At 40.6% G+C, this 25,591-nt stretch overlaps 1 protein-coding gene across 1 annotated transcript in view; it reads left to right on the top strand.

Annotated features, from left to right (window-relative positions):
• Nucleotides 1-25,591, top strand: part of LOC106089744 (fat-like cadherin-related tumor suppressor homolog) — a 737,514-nt gene that overhangs the window by 73,542 nt on the left and 638,381 nt on the right. Inside the window, exon 6 of the mRNA XM_059363292.1 lies at nt 21,715-21,776. Within this exon, the coding sequence (XP_059219275.1) occupies nt 21,715-21,776 (62 nt within the window). The remainder of the gene's footprint in view (nt 1-21,714; nt 21,777-25,591) is intronic.

The following is a 25,591-nucleotide window of genomic DNA, read 5'->3' as shown; positions in this document are numbered from 1 at the left end:
CATTCCTTAATCATCTTTTCGTTTATTTTTGACATGACTGATTAATACGGAGGTAGCGTTACACAGGTAAACCTTCAAATAGAGAACAACGTTGTGGTTAGAGATTCAAGGGCAACCAAACGCGACCGAGAGAGCCTTATCCGTCGATCTTTCGAAAATTCAGCGAAGACACCTCGGTTATCTGATTCGCCCTTCCGAATTGTACAGATGCTCGATGACCGTTTCTCCAAGCTAAGCGAAAGGTCAAAGAGCTGCTAAGAGAAACAAAAACACGTATTTTGAACGAGTTTGACCATAAATTGGCAGCAGTAATACATGTTTTAAATAATGCCCACGCACGCGCCTCTAACTTGGAAAAACGCACTGATGAATTTACTATAATACAATCTGAAATAGTGGAACTCCAAAAACAATTTCTAAGGCAAGAAAATGCACCTTTTGCTTGTGAAATTCGCTTGAATGGAATAACATTTCAGGGACATGAAAATGTAATTGACGTGTTCAGCAACATTTGCAACTCAATGAACATGGTCCCACCTAAATTAACTCGTGGCCTTGTATATATCAAAGGCCTCGATTGTGACGAATATAGGTGCCGGCGAGACGAAGCTGGTATGGATTTACAACCCTAACTTTATAGCTTGTTTATTATATATTCTTCTACCACATAACCATATAATAGTATTTTTAATCATATTTTTTGAAAAGATTTACACTGTGTATCACTTTAATGGTTTTTTAAACACATATAGCCGTTTTAAATTCATATATGCTCTCGGAAACATTGCTTAGTCCTGCCGTAGCTGAAAGTCTCGTCAACTTAAATGGTTATACTGTGTTCAGATCTGACAGCGAAAGTCGCGAAGGTGGTGCTGTCATTTATGTCAAAAGAATGAAATCGGGGACCAGATAGAATTCGTGTTTGTTGAACTATCTTCAAATCGTGAGAAAGTTTTAGTTGGTTGTATTTACCGTCCGAATAATACGATTGACATATATTGGCTTCAGGTTGTACTGGAGTCAGTAACACTGGGTTATACTGATGTTATAATCACTAGGGACTTTAACTCAAACATACTTATAGGTTCAACTCTGACTGATGCCATGTTGACACTTGGCCTATTCGTCAGCAATAATACAAACCCCACACATTTCACATCAACCGTCAATACACTCTTAGATTTGTTCTTTGTCAATAATTCTTTGAAGTTATCATTGTATTGTAAAATTTCTGTTCCATGTTTCTCTAAGAATGATCTCATTTATCTCGCCTACGATTTTGATTAGCGGGAGGAAGTGGAGGACATATCTTATCGTGACTTCGGTAATTTGAATTGTGAACATTTAGTTGGTATGGTCTACCAGGTGAACTGGGATGACATATTTACACTTTTAACTGTCGATCAGCAGACGGCTTTCATGACGGATAACATTTTACGTCTCTTTGATGCAACAGTTCCAATACGGATTAAAAGGGCTTCCGCCAAAACAAAGCCATGGTTCAAATCAAGAATCAAGGCGCTTATCGGGTATAGGGACTTGGCTTACAGTAGATGTAAGCGTTTCAAGTCTCCAGAGCTGAAAGAAGAATTCCGTGAAGCCAGGAGGAAAGTTAACAGTTTTATTAATGCGGCTAAAATGGAGTCAAACACTCGATACCATGGGGATCTAGATGAACTCAATAGGACCTTCGTAAGCATACCCGATATACAAACGGACACGCAATTTTACAGTGATGATGATGGACCGGCTTTCGTTTTTGATGCCCGCAGTCCTTTTGAGTTTAGATATGAATTCTATGCTATCTCTCTAAGGTTTTCGAGAAAATCCTTCATGGACAGATGTCGGTATATGTTCACCAAGAGTCCCTGTTGTCAGAAAGACAGTCCGGCTTCCGTTCTGATCATAGTTTCATTACATTGATGAGAACAAAATTGGCTTTCTGGTTCTTTTGGATCACTCCAAAGCAACGGCGGTAGTCTGTATGCGCAGGGAATAGATTATCTCATCCCTTGTTCGTACCTAAGGGGGTTCTCCAAGGCTCGATTGTAGGTCTACTTCTTTTTTCATTATATGCGAACGACTTGCCTCGTCAACTAGCACACGGTCCGATTATGATGTATGCTGATGACGTTTGTGGCTTCGTGGACAATATAGACGACTGCATAAGAAAACTTAACGCAAACCTACATCGCGTTTATGACTAGGCGACTGCAAATGGTTGGTTGTTAAATCCAAGTAAGTCTAAATATTTGGTTGTTCACAAAAACAAGGATTTCAACATGCGACAGCCGGATATGGTCAGAGGATTTATATTGTATCGTGTGCGAAGAATTTAGGCGTGGTTTTTAACAGTTCTGTTAGCTGGTCCGATCATGCTAACATTGCAGCCGAAAACATTCCTAGTTCCAGGTTTGGTATATGGTTGTGAACCTTTTTCGAATTGTGATTCTTCGAACCTCCGCAAATTGAATGTAGCTTTTAACAGCATAGTCCATTATGTGTATGGTTTAAAAAGGAGTCAGCATGTTTCGCAATATGTAGATTCTCAATTTGGACTTAGTTTCAACAATCTTCTTAATACCAGATCATTGATATTTTTACATAAGGTTATTGCGGAAAAGAAACCCAGATATTTGTTTGAGAGACTGCGATTTGCCCAATCTGATAGAGGAAGAAAGTTAATACCGACAATTAACAACTGAACAACAGTTTTATATTAGCAACATACGTCTTTGGAATAATCTACCGCGCGATATTCAGTGCATCAGCAACACGATTACCTACTTAAGTCGGATGTACTATATATAACAATAAATCTACACTCTGATTATAAGATTATTATCTTGTTGTGTAGACAATAAATACATAAATAAATAAATAAATAATTTTGAAGTTGCGATAAAATTTCCTCTTTTATCGTTTTTATGTGTAGTTCTTCGTGTAGTCTCGTGTTAGTTATATATTGGGGCGCTCGGGCTATTTAACGCAATGTTTTTGATTGGAACTGTTGCAAACCGTTTATGTTCGTATTACAGGCTGTTCCCCATAGTTGGATGCCATGTGTCCAAATAGGTTTGATTATGCAATTGTAAATCAGTAATTTGTTTTCCAGCGATATTATTGAACTAGTGCCAATGGAAACTTCATCTTATTGGCTTGTATGTCTAGAGCCTTTCTTTTTGTCTTTATATGTAGGTACTTAGACACGGTACATACCACTGCCCTGGGCAATACCAGCTCTTATGCAGTTAAATTCACTTATTTCATCTAATTCTTGAACATAGATGAAAATGTTTCGCATGTATGATTTAATAAACAGGTAATAGTTGATTGGAAGAAGTTTTCGGATTTTATATAGTAGATCCACGTGCCATACTTTATCAAAAGCTTATGATATATCTAGAAATGCTGAAGTGCTATATTGTTTTGACTCAAAGGCTTGATTGATCGTTTCAACTAAACGGTGTACTTGCTCGATCGTACCGTTGTTATTACGGAATCCGAATTGATAATCTGGTATTAGGTTCCGTTTCTCAATCAAATGCATTAATGTCTTAAGAAAAAGTATTGCCAAAACTTTGATAGAATTGGCAACAGACTTATCAGGCGATATGATTTTACTTGATCTACCGGCTTGCCTGGTTTTTGGACCATTATTATCTGTGCTATTTTCGAGAGGAGAGTCTCAGTAAGGAGTCAGGTGGTACTGGTTCTTAATTCAATACTGAGTGCCAATGATACTCGAGATGACAAGGCGAGTTATTGGCGCCTTCAAATAACCAATGGCCAACATCAGCGTCTGTTCCCAGGTTAGGGGCGGCTGGCGGCGAGCGTCGGATCTTGGATCAAGCGGCTCCCCACAACGAGGGATACATGTGCAATCCCACAAAACCCATGCGGTTGGGGCGCTGGGCCAGTAACCCGCCCCCGGAAAACTGAGAACTACAATGAGAAACAAAGGAATAGTAAAAACGGACCCCCCAACGTTGACGACCCACGCAAACGAAAAAGAGGACCATGATTTGCGGATCTGAACCTGGAATGTTCGCACTCTTTATAGATAAGGTGCAGTATACGCGCTGGCGAATGTATTGGAGAAGTACAAGGCAGATATTACCGCCTTACAGGAAGTGCGATGGACTGGAAACGGCGTCACTACACACCAAACGGCGACGAACTATACTATAGCTGCCATAACACGAGTCGGAGACTGAAACACCTTGTCCCCAGCTTTACTCAGGAGGATGAGAGGCTAGCAATAATTCGCATAAAAGCCAAATTCTTCAACATCAGCCTTATTTATGCCCATGCCCCGACGGAAGGCAAGGACGAGCAGACCTGGGATATTTTCTACGAGCGCCTAGAGAGAATATGACCGCTGCCCCGCCCATGATATTAAAATTGTTCTGGGAGATTTTAATGCGAAGATATGGAGGGAAGACATTTTTGGTCCAACAGTCGAAAAGTTTAGCCCCCACGCGATAACGTCCAGTAAAGGGTTGAAGCTGATGGATTTCGCCGCGTAAAAAAACATAGTATTTAGTAGCACCAGATTTCAACATAAAAATATTCACAAAGCCACATGGCTGTCACCCGATCAAAACACGAGAAACCAAATTGATCTCGTCGTGATAGATGGAAGGCATTCATCCATCGTGTTAGATGTAGGATCGATCCGTGGAGCGAATATAGATTCGGATCATTATCTTGTTGCACCAACGGTTCTCAGCCGTTTGAACATGGCGAGGAAAGTACGATCTGACACTGCACGGAAGCTGGACATTGAAAAGCTGCAAACACAACAAATGGTAGGGACATACTCCACTCGACTGACCCAACTGCTTAATGAAAGCACTCCTAGTTCCAATGCTATAATGGCGCAGTGGCAAACTATTGTCCACTCCATGAAAAATGCCGCGAGATCTGTGCCTGGGTTCCGGAAGCCTCCTCCAAGAAACCCATGGTACGACCAAGAGTGTCGAGATGCTACTGAAGCCAAAAATGCGGCATAGGAGAGAGGAGAAACGTCTATTCCGCAGAAAGAAAAAGGAAATGGAAAGACGTGAGTGTGAGCGAATTGAAATGTATAGGAGTCAGAATGAAGGATTTTCTACCAAAGAATTAACCGTCAAACCAATGGCTTTGGTGCAGGCACATCCTCCTGCAGAGACAAAGAAGGAAATCCGGCAACTGAACATTTACACAACTGCTAGATCCGACGTTGGCGGCGAAGAGGATACCGCAGAACCAATCAATGATGATGGTATATAATATTTACCTCCTAGTCAGAATGAGGTCCAAGTGGCAGTGACCTGACTAAAGAACAACAAGTCAGCAGGAGCCGACGGGTTAACCGCTGAACTATTTAAGACCGGAGGTAACACGCTGATATAGCGTATGCATCAGCTTATCTGCGAAATCTGGCTAGAAGGGACATACTATGTCCCGTGCACAAGGAAGGAGAGAAGATGGAATGTACCAACTACAGAGGAATAAGTCTCCTCCCCATCGTATACAAGATACTCTCAAGCGTACGGTGTGAAAGATTCATACCGTACGATACCCCATTACGTTTAGAGTCATTTCAGATATGGCACACTAATCACAAGAGAACACATGCTACTCGCCTATGCCAGCGACATACACATTATAGGTCTGTCACCGGAAGTAGTAAATGCAGTCTTTAAAACAAATGAAAGAAAGTCAGTGAAAATGGGTCTGGCAGTAAATGGAGATAAGACGAAATGGATGATTTCAACTCCCAAAACACCTTGTACAACCGAGCAGATAAAGAAAATTGAGAAAGTTGGGAACCACAACTTTGACATAGTCAGTAACTTTATCTACCTCGGCACCGCCGTAACCGAAACGAATGGTACCAGTTTTGTGATAAAACGAAGAATAATACTGGCAAACAGATGCTACTTTGGACTAAGTAAGCACTGATAATATCCGTGTTTTTATATGGTTCAGAGGCATGGGTATGTGTGAAAGCAGATCAAGCAGTGCTTGAAGTATTTGAGAGAAAGATTCTTCGTATAATATGATGACCAGTTTGCGTTAATTGAGAATATAGACGACGTATGAACCACGAGCTGTATGGCGACGATAGCATAGTTACACGACGATAGCATAGCTATTCAACGTGTACATACCGCCGCACAGTGGGCCAAACGGAAATAAGTCTACAACTTTTTATCTGTTGATCTTAGCGTTTCAAAATAATCTAAACATTCTCGGAGGAGGTCATAAGCTTTCAGGAAATTACTGCTGTGGGTCTATATCTTTAATACAGGGTGTCAAAGTTGACCACTTTTGACTTCTCCAACCTTCTGGGGGCCATAACTTTTGATGTACCGAATCGATTTGCATGCCATCATGCCATCGTGTACCGTTAACGAGTTATAAGTTGTTTATTTTGAAAATATCTTTTGACTTTGTTTTTTTCACGTTTTCACAATTTATGGCAGTATATATATGCACAAAATAAAAAAGGAATCATGCCAATATTTTAAGCGGTTTAAAAATGGCATCGTTTTTAATATGAAAAATATTTTTGTTGTCAAAAATTTGCAAAATTTTTCAAAAAAGATACTCTCATTTCTTTCAAGTCTTCTAGACTTCATTAAACTCAATGTAAAAATCTTTATATGTGATATGGAACGTTATATGGGGCTTACACTGAAACATTGATCGATTTGTCCATGGTTTGCAATATAAATGTGTTAGACCAGAAAAAGGTTTCTTACAAAAGTTTTCGAAAAATTGGAATAAAAATATGTGTTTTATAGTTGTGTAGTTACTTCTAAAATAGAACTAGCCGAACGTAGAATAGCGTTCCAAGCGCCTCGATCTTCTGCACTCATTCTAAAATCTCTGACACCAAGTTTCCCACCACTTGATCTATCCATCGGGCTTTTGGTCTTCCCGGTTTGCGTGTACCACCGTGTTTGCCTTCAAACGACTTCTTTGCTGGAGCTTCTTCATCCATTCTGACAACATGACCTAGCCAACGCAGCCGTTGTATTTTGATGCGTGTAACAATGCTATCGTCGTCATACAGCTCGTGGTTCATATGTCGCCTATATTCTCCATTATCGCGAACTGGTCCATATATTTTGCGAAGAATCTTTTTTTCAAATGCTCCAAGCACTGCCTCATCTGCTTTCACAAGTAGCCATGCTTCAGAACCATCCATCATAACAACATCCATACTACAACATCTTCTGTTTGAAAGTATAATTCTTCGCTTAATCTTAAAACTGCTGTCACTCGTTTTGGTTACGGCGGTGCCGAGGTAGATAAATCTATCTCATAGTTTTGTAGAAGGCGTTTTGGCAGTTGAAACCATCCATTTCGTCTTATCTCCATTTACTGCCAGACCCATTTTCACTGATTCTCTTTCGATTCTTTCCAAGGTAGCAGTTACTACTTCAGGTGACCGACCTATGATGTCGATGTCGTCGGCATAGGCGAGTAGCATGTGTTCTCTTGTGAATAGTGTGCCGTATCTATTCATATCTGCATCTCGTATAATCTTCTCCAACAGGATATTAAAGAGATCTCCTTGTCTGAAACCTCGTTTGGTATTAAATAGTTCGGAGAGATTCTTTCCTATTCTTACTGAGGAACGCGTATCAGCAAGTGTCATCCTGCAGAGTCTTATTAATTTTGCACGGATACAAAGCTCAGACATGACTTGAAATACCTTTGAACGTAAAGGAGTATCGAAGGCGGCTTTGTAGTCAACAAAGAAATGTTAGGTGGTTAATTTGTCCTTCTCGGGTAAATATATATATATATATATATATATATATATATATATATATATATATATATATATATATATATATATATATATATATATATATATAAAGGGTGATTTTTTTGAGGTTAGGATTTTCATGCATTAGTATTTGACAGATCACGTGGGATTTCAGACATGGTGTCAAAGAGAAAGATGCTCAGTATGCTTTGACATTTCATCATGAATAGACTTACTAACGAGCAACGCTTGCAAATCATTGAATTTTATTACCAAAATCAGTGTTCGGTTCGAAATGTGTTCAAATTTTGACAAATTTTGTTCAGCGATGAGGCTCATTTCTGGTTGAATGGCTACGTAAATAAGCAAAATTGCCACATTTGGAGTGAAGAGCAACCAGAAGCCGTTCAAGAACTGCCCATGCATCCCGAAAAATGCGCTGTTTGGTATGGTTTGTACGCTGGTGGAATCATTGGACCGTATTTTTTCAAAGATGCTGTTGGACGCAACGTTACGGTGAATGAACACATTTCGAACCGAACACTGATTTTGGTAATAAAATTCAATGATTTGCAAGCGTTGCTTGTTAGTAAGTCTATTCATGATGAAATGTCAAAGCATACTGAGCATCTTTCTCTTTGACACCATGTCTGAAATTTCACGTGATCTGTCAAATACTAATGCATGAAAATCCTAACCTCAAAAAAATCACCCTTTATATATATATATATATATATATATATATTTATATATATATATATACATATACGTACATTTTAGTACATTTAGGTACTAAATTATGTTCTTACTTAGGTTCGTACATTTGTTTGCAATTGGAGCTACAGCTCTGCAATTTGGGAAACAGGTATATCATGGCAGTATGTACCGGGTGACTAGAAGATTTTTTGGACTAAGTACATTTAGGTACTAAAACGTACAAAATGGTATCTTCTCTGCGGATTGAGCAAAAAATCTCAAAATTGCGATATAGTTACACCTTAGCTGTACATATTGGGCGACTAGAATATTTTTTTTTAATTCGTAAATTTTGGGGTTTAAAACATTGAAAAGTGTACATTCTTTAGGGATTGAGCTATAGCTCTCTAAATTTGAAAACAGTTACATCTTGACTATGTATATTAGTCGACTAAAAAAATGTTTCGATATTCGTGGTATAGGTACGCAAAATTTAAGTAAATTTGAAATTTGTAGACTTTGACAATTTGCAGTCCAGTGTAATGTCATCTCGAATACCAACCAAAGGGGAAGCAAATCGCAGCGGGGGTATGGTAGTCTCTATATATATAAAAGAGACGCGTGACTGACTGATCATAGCCCAGCCCAAACGACTAAAGCTAGAATCATAAAATTTTGCATAGGCACGGGATTTGGTGATATTGGAACGTTTAGGTACTAAAAAGTACCAAAAAGTACGCAATGATTTAGGTCATAGTAAAGAGCGTCTCGAAAGTTTAATACAGCAATTGGTGTAATTTGGTGCTTTCTTTTTTAATCGAGCAAGAGCTCTGAGTTTTTTCAATTAGGTACACCATGGCAACCTTAATTTGGTGACTATAAGCGTTTTTGGAAATTTGTACATTTAGGTAGTAAAACAAATTACCAAAAATGTACAAAATGGGTGAACTTTGTACAGGCCCGATGGATGGAGCAAGAATTTTGAAATGTGAGTTAAAAGACTTACTTACTTACTTTACTTTAATTGGCTATGACAGAATATTTGTTCCACTAGCCGAACATAGAATAGCGTTCCAAGCGCCTCGATCTTCTGCGCTCATTCTAAAATCTCTGACACCAAGTTTCGAGGTGTCTACAACCACTTGATCTTTCCATCGGGCTTTTGGTCTTCCCGGTTTGTGTGTACCACCGGAGTTAAAAGACATCTTCTACAAAATAATGAGGGTAAAATGAAAAAATTTAAAACATAGTACTAGTAACGGGAGAAACGTACGTTTAGTACCTCAATTGGTAGCATTTGGTACTATCGTTACAGATGGAGCTAGATCTCTGAAATTTGGCATCTAGGTACAGCTAAGAAATATATGATGGGTGACTAAATGATTTATTCAAAATTTGTACATTTTGGTACCAAAACTAGTAACATTTGTTACTTTCTATTCAAATGGAGCTAGCGGTCTGTAATTTGGCATGTAGGTATAAGAAGGAAATATATATTGGGTAACCAAATCATCTATTCAAAATTCGTACAGTTTGGTACCATTTGGTATTTCCTCTTCAGATAGAGCTAGAGGTCTGAAATTTAGCAAAAGTGTGCAATAGCTTATCTTCGCCTACAGCGAGCGGGGTCAGTTAGATTTAAGCAATTTTACAAACATTTTCGCAGTCTTGGCAAAAATACGACATATGGAAGAAAACGTACCAATTGTGATGTAATTGGTACCTTAAAAATATATATTGGCGACTAGAAGATATTTTTTATTCGTACATTTTGGTAATCAAATGTACAAAACGGTAATATTGGACGGTTAGAATTGTTTTTTATTCGTGCATTTAGGTACTAAAACATACGAAATGGTACTTTCTTTACGAATTGAGCTATAACGCACACAATTGTAATTCATGTATACCTTGACAAAATACATTGGTCGACTTAATGATTTTTCCGATGTATTTTATATTTGTTATTCTTGGTACATTCTTAACAGAAAGGAACAAATTTCTGAAGTTTTATACGCAATTATTACAAAACTTCTAAGTCTTATAAAATGAGTGACTACTTAGGTTTTCGAAAGTCCTACACTAAAAAGGGGGTATCAAAAGCGAAGCGGCTAAATCTAGAATCATGAAATGTTGCTCGAATGTTGGCCTTGTGTCGGTGGCGCTAGATGAGGCTCTGAAATTTGGGAAACAGGTACATCTTGGCAGTATATACCGGATGACTAGAAGATTGTTTTATATGAGTACATTTTGGTTCTAAAACGTACAAAATGGTACTTTTTACAATGACTGAGCCATAGCTCTGAAGTTTGGCATACAGGTACATCTTGGCAGTATGAACTGGACTGGGCAATGATCAGTCAGTCAGTCATATATAGAGGTCAGCTTAACCCCGGTGTGCTTCGCTTCTCCTTTGGTTGGTAGTCGAGATGACATTACAGTGGACTGCAAATTGTCAAAGTCTAGAAATTTCAAATGCCATGTTATGAAAACGAAATAGTGTAGCTTTACTCAATTTTGCGTACGTAAATCCACGAATATCAAAAAATGATTGTAGTCGACTAATATACATGGTCAAGATGTAACTGTATCCCAATTTTAAGAGCTTTAGCTCTATCCAAAGTACGATTCAAAAATAATGAAAGTACGATACCGATAAGTACTGTCAAAGTGTAACTGTATCCTAAATTTGAGAACTGCAGCTCAATGAGCAAAGAATGTACAAATTTGTACGTTTTAGTACCCAATATATACTATCAATCTGTAAGTGTCAAAATTTTGATATGTAAAAAATGAGAGAACTATTACAGAACAAATCTTATAAATGCCCTATATATACTGTCAAGGTGTACCTGTATCCAATGAGCAAATTTTAAATATAAACTTCTAGATACACGGCTGAGGTGTACCTGTATCCCAAATTTTAGAGCTTAAGCTTAATTTGTAAAAAATGTACCATTGTGTGCGTTTAAGTATCTACATGTACGAATTTCGAAACTTCTAGTCACCCCATATATATTATCGTATCCAAACTTTCAGAGCTCCAGCTCAATCTATAAAGAATGTAGGTTTTAGTACCAAAATGTAGGAATTTCAAAAACATCTTCCAGTTGCCCACTATATGCTGTCAAGGTGTACATGTATCCCAACTTTCAGAGCTTTAGGTTTCAGACCTCCGGCTCCATCTGCAACGAAGGTACCAAATGGTACCAATTTCGATACCAAAATGTTCGAATTGTGAATATGTCAAATGACCTATATCATATATATCCTATTTATAAATACATGTCAAATTTTAGACCTCTAGCTCCATCTGTAAAGAAGGTACCAAATGCGGTACTAAACGTACGTTTTCTTCTGTTACCAGCAGTATTTAAATTTTGTTTTCTTTTCACTCGTATTATTTTGTACAGATGTCTTTTAAGCCAAATTTCAAAATTCTAGCTTTATCCATTCACCCTGTTCAAATTTCGTGTCATTTAGTACCTAAATTTACTTGGTAGTTTTTTAGTACCTTAATGTACAAATTTCCAAAAACTCATTTGCTCCCCCAATTTAGGTTACCATAGTGTACCTATGTACCAAAATTCTATGAGGCTAAAGGCTCAATTACACGGCATGTAGTTGTCTTATGACATGTCAAATTAATCACATGTTGAGTTGTACATGTCGTGTGATACAAACGACACCAACATATGAAAATCCTTTTCAAAATAGCACATGTGATTTTTTTCGATTAGAGCGTGCTCTATTCCTCCTGACAAAAACATACAGAGGTCAGCTGTTTTTGTTGTCAGTCGAATAAAAGTAACCCCAAATGAAATTGTTTTCACAAATTTATGTTTTAACCAGCTCTCTCACAACTTTAACAAATATTACACATAAAAAATAAGCACAGTTTCAACGTTTCACGGATTGTGGAAGTTCGGATCTGCTAGATCGATAATGTGGTCGTATATGGCTTGCAGCTTTGGTTCATTGGTTGCTTTGGGGAGAGTAGTTCGGAAAGTTTTTTGGACCATCTGATCTGGATTTTTGTTAGAAGATCGTTATATGATTCCAAATTCAATGTGCAGTGCTTCTTGTTATCCTTTCTGGTTGTGCGAAGATGCAGTCGCTCGACTAGGGTTTGTAGAATCATTGTTTGAACCTCACTGGAATTCATCAAAATTCTCGTTTTCGCTGGGCCATCGGGTGTTTGGATTCTTACTAGAAATGTTGGAAGAAAAACGTGGTTTTTGACAGGTGGCTTAGCCTTTCTCTGAAGTGAAGGCGTTCCTGGGGTTCCTGACCTTGAGCTTTGGATTTGGATTCTGCACGGTGCTGATTGCAGTTGTGTTTGCGACTGTTGCTTGAGCCGCCATTTTTTTTTCGATCTTGCGAGTAGGTTTGGTAGCAAATGTAGGTAGGATTGGTGGGGCACATGTTGATGAACGGCTTTAGAAGTTGAGGATTGGTCCACATGAACCATCGTATGGTGGTTGAGCTGACATACCATGCACTTATTCCGTGATGGGCACCAATTCTGGGTATGCGCGGTACAGAGACAAAACAAAATCCTTTTTCTCTGATTACCTCTCGTCTCCTTGCCACAGACATTACTTGGAATGTTGGACAATGTTTGAGGAAATGTCGATCCTTACATTTGCATTGCGGATTTCCGCCACATGTACATTGAATATTCTTCCGGGATAGCCATTAATGCAGCGCCCTGAAGTAAAGGGCCAGGAGTAAGGAGAAGCAGTTCAGACGGATCCTCGCTAATTGGGGACAGCGGTCGGGAGTTGAGTACACTTTCGATTCTCACCAGTAACGTAGAGAACTCTTCGTATGTAAATTTAAAACCGGAAGCAACTTTTCGTAGATGGGACTTCATACTTTTGACAGCTGTCACTCACAAACCACCCATGTGAGGAGCGTGAGGCGGAGTGAAATGCCAAGAAAACTCATGCATTCAATACTTCTCTGCAATGGATTTCTCAGTTGCCTTCAAAAATTCTCTGTATTCCTTCATAAGCGATTTACTCTCTCCAACAAAGTTAGTTCCGTTGTCGTTGTAACTTTTCTGCGACATGGCGTTCCGGAGTTTAGATTACTTCAACTCGAGTGGGCCCTCGAAATCGAGACCAGTATGAGTAAAGGGCAAAGAAAAAGTGCACCGTTCCGCTGGTAAAGCGGCCATTCTTTGATTCCGGATTTTATGTTTGTAAACAGTGCATATTTTGCAGCTTCTGACCCTCTGACGATGACGGTTAATGTAAAACTCCTGCCGAATTGCCCGTAGTATTATCTGGTGCTCAGCGTGTAGAAGTATATTATTCGTAAAGTCAATGAAACGCTTGCAAGAAGTGTCCGGCAGTATTATAGGAAATCTTTCATTGAAGCTCAAATCAGAATTAGCCAACCGACCATTAACTCTTAGCAGTTTATTTTCATCTAAATATGGATTCAGGGTTAGAAGTCTACTTTTGGAGCTTATTGGTTGCCCTGATTTCAAAGCTTGGTATTCAGAAGTAAAACGAGAGATCTGGGCCAAGTAAATAAGTCCCAATTTTGCAGTCAGCATTTTTTGGGGAGCAATGGCATCGTTTCGTATCTCAGAAGTATTTCTTTTCAGGCACTTCGGCATAAAATTTAACATATAGCACACAACATGCAATGTTCGATCTAAGGACGAAAATGGTTCCAGTATATCTTCAGCCATGCCTTGTATTTGATGATCTTTTTCTTAAGGGAAGGTTCCTTATACGAAGTTTGCTTTGGCCATGACTCAGGTGATTCCACTAACCATTCTGGTCCATGCCCCCATAGTGAGTTTCCTTCTAGTTCCGAAGCTGTACATCCCCGAGTACCTATATTAGCGGGATTTTTTAGCCTACGTTGCCAAAATTTTTTTGAATCTCAGTAACTTTGTTTGTGAGAAGGGGGCTTTTGTAACCATGCGAGTGTTATTGTCGAATCTGATCACAGGTAAGTATCGGAAACAGTAAAGCGTAAGTTTTGGCAGATAGATTTCAGAAGTTAAGACAGTAATGTCTAATCTTCTGAAACTAGTAGAAAGGACCATGAATGATTGCATGGATATGTTGACAATACGTAGATACAAGCGCAGCACGTATTTTCTTTTGACATAAATGTTTCCTTTTTCCAAGGAATTTGGTTTGACCTCTGCATCCCTAAACTCAACACTCTATATCGGGAGATCGATCTATATGGGAGCTATATCCAAAAAAGGTTCGATCTGAAATACATTTGGGTAGGGGTCTACCAGAAAACACTGTGCTAAATTTCATCGAATTCGGATAATAAATGGATCTTTAATGGCCTTAATACCCTATATCGGTAGATCGGGCGGTTGGTCTATAGGGTAGCTATATCCAAATATAGTCCGATCTGGACCACACTTCACAGAAATGGGTAGGGGTCTACCAGAACTCCCAGTACCAAATTCCATCGAAATCGGATGAAAAATTACCAATCTATTGTCTCAAGACTTTAAGTCTCGAGTTCGGCCTATATAACGGCTATGGTATAACAAAATTCCAAATTTTATGAGATCAGAAGGTGAAGTTTATGTGCAAAGAATACGAAATCATCAAACATTTTTTGGAGAATGTTTTTATATCCAAGATATCTGCAAAACTACAAATACCCAGGTTTTGGGTATAAATGGATAAATACCCGGGTATTTACCTAGTTTACTGGGTAAATACGATTTAGGTATTAGGTACCCATCGCCCATCACTACCCATTGGTTTAATGGGTCAAATAACCTATTGAAGGCGATTTTATGAGAAAAAGCACCACCTAGATTCTTGGACACAAAGTTTTATGTTATATTCGCATTCTGCGCCCAAATACCTTTCATTTGAGTCTCATCTAGCTTTGATCGAGTAACATTCCCATTTGGGGTGTGCGTCGACCGCCAATTATTTCGACCTTATTCTTTATGTCATATTCGTAGTCTACTCCCGAATACCTTTCATTTGAGTCCTATATTGATATGTACTTCTAATATGTCGTGTGGGGGAGTTTTGGGGTTGGGCGACCCGATGGGTACTTAAACCTATTTTTTAACACCATATTCGTATTCTACTCTCCAATACCTTTCAATTGCTACCCCTATTGTCCTTATCGGTCTACTTTTGAAGGTGGTGATGTTTTTGTGGTAATGGGGGAGGGTCCGCCCCCTTCAGATATCAACAAATCACAAAACCTATTCCTCTTTCCTGACCATATACATAATCCACCCTCAAACACCTTTAATTCGAGTCTCATGTTGTCCAATAAGCCTATTTTTGGTGGTTTTGGGGTTGGGCCCCCTCCAGTTATTTGGACCCCATTTTTACACTTTCTTTTGACTCCCATATTGTCCCGATCGGTCTACTTTTGTTATGGGTAGTACTTTTGGGGTAATGCGGAGGGTTCGCCCCCCTTCCGATATCAAAATATTTTATAGCCTATTGTTCCTTCCAGACCACTACCCACAATCTGTGCAAATTTCAAGAAAATGGGTTTAGGCGTTTTTGAGTCTATTGCCAAATAAATTTGCGTACTCTTCGTTGATTCGACAAAAAACCAGCTACAAATGCTTACGATGTAGAATTTCTTTATAGGACTCCTTCTATTTTCCTGAGCCACATATTCATCTAGGCAATTCGTAAATCTACACTTCACATATTTTTTTATGAAAAAGAAAAAAGCTAGAAAAATAAATCAAAAAAGTTTACGTACACAACCCTACATCTCTATACGTTATCGCTATTTTGCGGGACTTTTGAGGATTTAAGGACCATCCCAAACGTTTCCTTCGTAAATTCAATTTATGGTTGTTGTTGTTGTAGCAGTTTATTGTGTTCTATCTTTCGTCTGCTTGATTCTGTTGAGTGTCGAGATCCAGGAACTCCGCGACTAAGATGGGGTGCGTCCGCAGGGATCTGGGTCTGAGTCGAGTGGGTCTGGCCGGGCAGTTAAACAGGTGACGTGTATCGTGCGGTCCCTGGTTACAATCGGGACATACATCTTGCACGTCGGCATCAATCCTAGCTCTGTGGGAATCGAGGCGGCTGCATCTGCCGGAACGTAATTGAGCCAGAACTACTCTGGTTTGCCGGGACAGGTCCATTTCTTCAGGTGCAATGGGTGGCGGTCGTTCTCCAAGGACTACATTCACCCGGTAGCCAATTAACGCGTCTGCTACCGTGTCTGCATGAATGTTGTTCAGACCCGCTTGATATGCCGCTTGATCTAGAGGTTCTCTCTTGTAGCGCTGGACCTCACGCTCTAGATCGTGTAGATCTACCTTAAGGCTTCTGGGCGGTGGGTATCTATGCACAAGATGATGATACCAAAAGGTATTGCTTAGACAGCATGTAGTTATGTCTTCGCACTGGTAGGATCTTTGTCTCCTGATGGAGGTGGTCCACATGAGAACTGAGGAGACAGCCCGTCGCAGTTCGGAGGGCGGCATTCTGACAGATCTGAATATTATTCCACTGCGTGTCACAAAGTTGACGTGACCACACTGGCACTGCATAACTTACCACAGACCGGCCAATTGCTTTGTACGTGGTCAACAAGGTTTCGTTGTCTGCACCCCAAGTGCTGCCAGCGAGTGACTTGAGGACCTTGTTTCTACTTTTGACTTTATTGCAGATTGCTGTGGCATGTGGGGAGAAAGTGTAGGAGCTGTCAAATGTGACGCCAAGTATTTTGGGACACTTGATGGTCGGAATCATTTCTCCATCGACCATCACAGTCAGCTCAGTATTCACCTCACGCGTATTTGTAGTGAACAGTGTGGCTGAAGATTTGGTGGTGGATATCTTCAGATTTCTTGCAGCGAAATATGAGGCAAGCTCGTTGAGGTAGACGTTCAACCTATCGCAGATGTCATCAATGGGTGGGGGGCCTGATGCCATGATCCTACAATCGTCCGCATATGATACGATCTCTATGCCGTCTGGAGGGGGTGGGATGGAGGATAGGTAGAGGTTAAACAGAGCCGGAGATATCACCCCACCTTGGGGAACTCCCTGTTTCACTCTACGGTGTTTCGACTTCTTATCCTTAAATTCCACAAATGACTGGCGGCCACACATAAATCGCGACCCAACGTTTCAGGCCTGGCTGGAGGGACGTTTTGGCGATGTCCTCAAATAATTTGGCATGGCTGACCGTGTCGAATGCCTTCGACAGGTCCAGTGCCACGAGGACCGTCCGATCACATGGCCTGGGTTGATTGAAGCCACGGCAAATGTGTGTGGTGATGGCATGCAAAGCTGTTGTTGTGCTGTGCAGTCTCCGAAATCCATGTTAATGCTCGGCGAATGGAAATTCTCCTACGAGGCTCGGGAGGAGTAATGCCTGAAGCGTCTTTGCCACTGGTGAGAGAAGGGAGATCGGTCTGTACGACTCCCCCAAACTCGGGTCTTTTCCAGGCTTCAGTAGCGGGATCACTCTGCCCATTTTCCTGACATCGGGAACTATAAGAGTGTTCAATGACAGGTAAAGGTGGTAAGGTACTCAACTCCAGGTAAATCCAGATTCTTCAGCATCAATGTAGAGATTCCGTCGGGGCCCAACGCCTTGGAAGATTTGGCGGCACGGATGACATTCGTAACTTCGCCCACGGTAAATTGTGATGGCTGTTTATCGGCTCGGAGACCACGAATAAGGCGAATGAGGCACAATAAATTGACGGTTGAACAACCTGGCGCATCTCTTCGGATCAGTTACGGTTATCTCGCCAAAAGTGACTGAGGTCCTGTCGTCCCGTCTACCGTGGTTCGAGAGAGACTTAACAGTGGCCCACAGTTTGCCTGCACCGGTGCCTAAGTTACATTACTCCAAGTGTTCCAGCCACAAATTCCGCTTATGTTCGTTGACTACCCTGTTTATTTCCAGATTCAGCTCGCTGATTCTGGGGTTAGCAGGGTCCATAGCACGAATCCCCCCACGCTCGTCTGCGAGTACCACTGCGAGCGGCTGCTGCGTTGATGATGTCTCGGAATTTCCTTTCGGCCACAAGCACATCAGAGGGGGGTGGCAGTTCATTGAAGCGGCGATTGGTATACTCTCTGAAGCCAGTCAAATCGGCCTTCTTATAATTGATGAACGTCCGGCGCTCAGAGGTTATGAAGTCGGGTGGTCGGTCGATGGTGAGGATTATGGGGAGGTGGTCTGACCCCAAAGAGATGACGGCTTGCCAGGATACGTCACTCAGGAGATCAGGGGATGCGATAGAGATGTCTGGCGAGCTGCTGCACCTCCTCGTAATCCTAATGGGGGCATCCTCATTCACCGTGCAAAACGTGGAGCCATCTATCTGCTCTGCCAAAGCTATGCCACGCTGGTCGTTACCTAGGGGAGAATGCCATGACGAGTGATGTGCATTAAAATCCCCCAGAACCAGACGACTATGGCCAGATAGCAACCCACTTATGTCGGGGCTGTAGGCCTGGCCATTAATCGGGACACAACTGCCAACCGGCGGTATATACACGTTGTATATCTCTATCTCGGCAGTACCAGACCTGACTGCTACCCCATACATTCCATGTAGGGGTCACTAGCGTCAAGCGCGGGCGAGATAGGTCTATACTGCACGGAATGGTGTATAACGAAGGCCAATCCCCCACCTTCATTGCTTGAGCGATCCTTACGTAGCACATTGTAACCGTGACAACTGTGCAAACTGCAGTTGTTGGTCAGCTTTGTCTCCTGGATCGCTGCGACCGATATGCTCTTCCGACTCATAAAATCTACGATCTCATCAATCTTGCCACGCAGTCCGTTGCAGTTTAACTGCAAGAACGATACACTTCCCGGCACTGGCCTGGCAATAGTAGGGCTAGGGTGCTGTCGTTGCATAAATTGCCGTACGGGAGAGGTCGGGGGGGTCACATAGTCCGACGACGAGGACGCCGAAGGCGACGACGGCGACGCTTGTGACCCACTGCTGGCTATGTTCGCACAGCACCTAGCGACATAGCCAGTATGACTATACTCCCGTAGCGAAGTTAGGCCAGAGCAAGAACGGAAATGTACCAACTCCAAGCATCGGTTACACCTCACCGACACCGACCGATGATGAAGGCGGTTCTGGGAAACCGAACAGAACCAGGGTCCGGGGTTCTTTTCAATCCCGGCACGGACCAGAAGCATACGGAGAAGGCACACCGGGATGTGCCTCTCCCATGACGAACTCGTACACTGAGGCGACAGCCCTTGCCGATGAGGATTCCATCGGGTCAATCCGGTACGTACAACCGGCTGCCATGGGATTGTCAATTTATGGTTGCAAGGTATAGCTCAAAATATGTCAAGGTGCAGAAATTTCTTCGTAAATGTGAAAATACATTTGTATGTCTATATAAAATATATCGTGAATTGGAAAAAAGTCGTGCCATGTGTACAGAGGGTCTTAATAATTATATAAACAGTCATAATGCCGGAATCAGGAAGGCCTTATTTGTTATCGTCCAGAGAAGGACGCTTAATTTTTGTCACAGTGTCCCAAATTCCCCAAATTTCGGCATTTATATTGACGTTACATGTGGACGAATGTAGCAACAAAAAATTAAAATCCCCATACTTTTCAAAATACACCGAAGTATAGGGTCTGCAGTGTACCACGTCAAAAAACTGTACTTCAAAACACAAAGAGTTTTTTTGGGCTTGCTACACAACCCTTAGGGTTGTCGACATCCTTTTTAGAAAATTTTGGGCTTAGCGATGGGTCAAAATGGAACATTTTTGAGTCGGATAGTTCAATAAAACGTGGAAAAACTAATAAAGCTTTAAAAGAAAGAAATATTATTTTACAGTTAAATCGTGGCATTACTTCCATATGATTTGGGTGTGCCCTAGTGTTGGTAAACCAGTTTTGATAGTGGCGAAAATAGACAAACATACTTATCTTTACCTAATCTGACTTACTAACATGGAACCAAGTGTTGAAAAATCGTGGCATAATTCAGTCAAATTTTACTTTCAACTAACCGTTGATCAATAAAATACGATCTTGGACTTTCCTGTAATCAGGGCGATATTCTAGTCTTCTCTGGGTTAACATTGAGACCACTGGGTCTAGCCCAATCATATACCATCCATATGCAAGACCCTTTCGGCCCTTCTGCATAGCTCGTTCGGATCCTGACCCCTTAGAAGAATTATAACATCGTCTGCGTAGCAGACGGGTTCAAATCCCTCCTCAGTCAGCATCCGTAATAGGTCATTTATGATGGTCACCCAAAGGAGTGGCGATAAAATGCCCCCTGTGGCGTGCCCTGTGCCGCTTTCTACCTTATATTTATGCCATGGGACCCACAATTTATCCACCTGTTTCTTAGCATATGGTTTATGCAGTCTCTAAGGACCCGGTCCATTCGGTACTGGCCTAAATATTGGATCAATGTGTCGGTCCGCACATTGTTAAACGCCCCCTTGATTTCAAGGCAATTCGCCAATGTTAACGTCTTGGCATCGAAGGATTCTTATATTTTATGTACAACGTCGTGCAGGGCAGTCGCCACCGACCTTCCCTTGACATAGGCATGTTATTTGTAATGGAGCAGTTCGATTGATTACCTACTCATTATTATGGTGTCCACAATACGTTCCATGGTTATGAGTAGAAAGAACGTAGGGCTTATGGGTTTGTAGGCCTTTGGGGTCGCATAACTTACCTTGCCGGACCACCCATGCCAGACCACCCATGCCGGACTACCCTTGCCTTTTGCCAGGCTTTCGGAGTATATGCAAGACCTAGGCACGCTGTGAAAATAGTGGTCAGTTAGTTGGCCTCCTTATGTAGTAACGTCGGAAATATTCTATCAGGTCCGGGTGACTTAAATGGTTTGAAGCTCCTGAAGGCTTCCTCAACATGTCCCATCCTACAGCCGTTTATTAAGACATATGGTGTTATCATTCAATTTCAATGGCATAACTGAAAGGGGAACTCCGAGAAAGATTTTTTTTTTAATTAAGATGCCTTAGTTTTTTTTTTTTTTTTTGATATTTGATTATTTTGGAAGTGTGTCAGTGCTGCCAACTTTAAAGTACAAAGCATTTGTAAGTTCAAAATTTTAAAGTTCACTTAAAAACATAACACAAAGGACAGTGTTTGTTGATATCAGCAAACATATATATCTGGGAGTATAAATTCATTTGAATTGTTATGCTAGTTTAATCTACGAACTGATATATGGATTAGTACGATTAAATTTCAAATATTCTTAATTTTATAGGCGAGCTGATGACAACTGAACGTAAACTTGATCGGGAAAATCAAGTCGAACATATATTAGAGGTAAGTACATTTTTAATCTGTATCCCATTTATTCGCAAGAAATTAAATAATATTGATTTATATCGAGCACTCTCGCCAAGCGACTAGAAGGCTTGCGTTCATATGGCCCGTGGTACATACGGTGTAGTGATCCCACTTATTTAATCTGGCGATATAAATAAGTACTTTTTTTTCATTTACAAAAGAGACGCATAATTGACTGAGTGACTGATCACTGCCCAGCTCAAACGGCTAAAGCTAGAATCATTAAATTTTGCAGGAATGTAGGTCTTGGGTTGTAGGTGCGAAATAAGACGGGCTTTGGTGATAGTACGAAAATGGGCACTTTCTGCCCAGGGCGAACGGGTAGGGCTAGAATAATGAATAATTGGGCTCAAATTAAAGAGTCTCTCGAGAAAATAAAATATTTCTAAAATAGTACCGGAATGGGAGAAATAGTACGATTAGTGCCGCAATTGGTACTATTTAGTACCTTTTTTACGGATTGAGCTTGAGCTCTGATTTTAATTTGATTTTGTTACTTAGGCCCACTAGGGTAATCTAAATTGGATGAGTATATAAATTTTTGGAAAATGGAACATTTAGGTTACAAAAATGTACGAAGTGTGTGAACATTGAAAGGGGCAACGGTGAGGTAAAATTCCGCTTAAGGGATTATGTTGCATAAAATTGGGGTTGGGAAAAAATGTGGAGAAATGATCTCGAAACGGTAGAAAACGTACGTTTAGTACCGCATTTGGTTCTTTCTTTTCGAATAGAGTTGTAGCTCTGAAATTTGGCATGTAGGTACAACTAAGAAATATATAATGGGTGAATAAATGATTTTCCCAAAATTCGTACATTTTGGTACCAATTGGTACCTTCTTTGCAGATGGAGCTAGAGGTCTGATATTTGGCATATAGGTACAACTAAGAAATATATTATGGGTGACTAAATGGTTTTTCCAAATATTGTACATTTTGGTATCAAAATGGACAAACTAGTGCGAAATAGCTTATCTTCGTCCACAGCGATGGGCGATAAATAGAATTAAACAATTTGGTAATGAATGATCGTGATCTTGAAAAAATTGAATATTCGTTAACAGATTGTACCAGAAATGGAAGAAAACCTAGTACAGTCTGTAATTGGTACTATTTGGTACATTCTTTACTGATTTAGAAAAAGCTTTCAGTTACACCTTGACAGTATATATTGGACAACTATGCGGTTTTCTTGAAATTATTCTATTTAGGTTCTAAAACGTACAAAAGTGTGCACTTTATATATACAACGGTTCAAACAGAACCGTTGAGTGGAGCGGACGTTTTGTTATTTCGCTCCACTAGGATTCTTCTGTAACTCGTAATAGGTCACCATTTTTGAAAGAAAATTTTAAGCCACTCAAGGATAGCCACGATAGTAGTATCCATTAGGCGGTTGATGATCTGCGTCTTTTTCCAGTGAAGCGGCAGATCTAGAGCCCGGGCGTAGGCTTAGAATAGACTCCAAAGACCCAACAGATGCGGTGGTGGTATCAGGCTGTAGCATGTTGTCTGCTACTGAAACCTCGACTAGTGACCGACAGACGACTGGTCAGCAGTTGCTTTGCACGCCTATAATTTGCCTAGGCCATCGTCCTTTCCCGGTAAACCAACACGCTGTTTAAGAGGTTGGAATAGTGGAAGGCGAACGCTCTCGGGTTTATTGAGAGGTTTGGTGCGTATGATCCTAACACTCCCACTAACAGGGAGTGAGACTCAATAAAATTGGGCACGGGATTCGCTGCACAGCTTACAAAGACTAGACGTCTAGATTCCGAAAATGCACCGCAGTGAGCCAAAAGTCTGCGGTCACCTGGAGGGCTACCCATGCCTAAAAGAACTAAGGCAAACTAGGGCAATACAGCCTAATTGCGTTCGGGGATCAACGCTCAATTAAAATGTATCGTGGTGCGCTTAAAAAATATTGGTGAGATCTGGCCCTGTGCAGCACTAGATTTAATCAAGAAGGCAAATATTCCTTCTCGACCAATGGCGCATGCTTGGAAACCAAGGATTCCCCTAGATCTTGAATCCATACTTGGAAGACTTAGGGAATGTAATCCCAATCTTTCAACCACAGACTGGAAGTGTACACTTTCGAGAATAGTTTCTGTAATGGACTGTTTATTGTTAAATGTTTGAATCCCAGAAATGTAATTCCAATTAGCAATTCCGTATTCAGATAAAAATAAAGGAAAAAGAAACAAAGGCACAGATTTAGTTTGATGTGTTTGAACAGTTTTTTAGGGAAATTCCTGCTTACCGCCTCCTGTCAATGATGCTGCACAAGTGAATTCTATGAGGCTAAGTAAGTATAAAGCAGCGTTCATTTCAGCAATTAGATGCAAGTTGGAGTGAAAGAAATAGGCTTATAGTACTAATTGATAAAATCGATTATCTGCACTGCAGGCTAAAAGCAAATCTAGGATTAATCATAACTATATGTAAGGGCAATTCAATAAAGTATCGCAATTAATAGAGATGGGTTTCTATCGGGTAAATACCCAATGCTTGGGGGATCGGGTGGTCGGTCTATAAGGCAGCTATATCCAAATATAGTCCGATATCCGCGTCTACCACAACTCACAGTGCCAAATTTCATACAAATCGGATGAAAAATTACCAATTTATATCCGCAAGACTTTAAGTCTGGAAATCGGTCTATATTGCGGCTATATATAACTTAAATCCGATTTTATGAGATGAAAAGATCAGGGTTATATACAAAGAATACGAAATTATCAACAATTATTTGGAAAATGTTTTTATACCCAAGATATCTGCAAAATTATAAATACCCATCTTTTTGGGTATAAATGGGTAAATAACCGGATATTTACCCAATTTACCTGGTAAATACCTTTTGGGTATTTACCCATCGCCCATCTCCAGTAATTAATTCATTAGACTTCATTTTAAATTTATTTAATAAAAAAATCTTGCTGAACGCAAAATTAGTAGCGACAAGCTCCAGAAATTGTCCAGCCGAATATTGTGCTCTGTGGTATAGACATGCTTGAGAAAGCCAGCTCGCAAGATTCTTGGTATTTGGTTGCACGGATTGTGGAAGTTCGGTTCTGCTAGATCGGTAATGAGGTCGTATATGACTCGCAGCTTTGGTTCGTTGGTTGCTTTAAGGAGAGTAGCTCGGAAGCTTTTTTGGACCATTGCTATGATCTGGATTTTTGCCAAAGGATCGTTGTATGATTCCAAATTCAATTTGCAGTACTCCTTGTTATCTTTTCTGGTTGTGCGAAGATGCAGTCGCTCGACTAGGGTTTGTAAAATCATTGTTTGAACCTCACTGGAATTCATCAGAATTCTCGTTTTCGCTGGGCCATCGGGTGTTTGGATTCTTACTAGAAATGTTGAAAGAAAAACGTGGTTTTTGACAGGTGGCTTATCCTTTCTCTGAAGTGAAGGCGTTCCTGGGGTCCCTGACCTTGAGCTTTGGATTTGGATTGCCATTTTTAACAATGACGAAATCGTTCTTTTTCAAATTTACCAGGGCGGATTTACATTTATATCGTCTCTGCAACTCGCATACTTATTTATTCTTCCACCTTTTGGCAACAGAATTTGCAAAGTTTTTTAAGTCTTTGCCAGCGATTCAATAATTATTGCCAGTCTGAATATTCTTCCGGGATAGCCATTAATGCAGCGCCCTGAAGTAAATGGCCAGGAGTAAGGAGAAGCAGTTCAGACGGATCCTCGCTAATTGGGGACAGCGGTCGGGAGTTGAGTACACTTTCGATTCTCACCAGTAACGTAGAGAACTCTTCGTATGTAAA

This window comes from Stomoxys calcitrans, chromosome 1 (assembly GCF_963082655.1).
Source record: "Stomoxys calcitrans chromosome 1, idStoCalc2.1, whole genome shotgun sequence".
NCBI classification, from domain to species: domain Eukaryota; kingdom Metazoa; phylum Arthropoda; class Insecta; order Diptera; family Muscidae; genus Stomoxys; species Stomoxys calcitrans.
The sequence above is the reverse complement of the archived record's forward strand: the minus strand, read 5'-3'. Positions and strand labels throughout refer to the sequence as shown.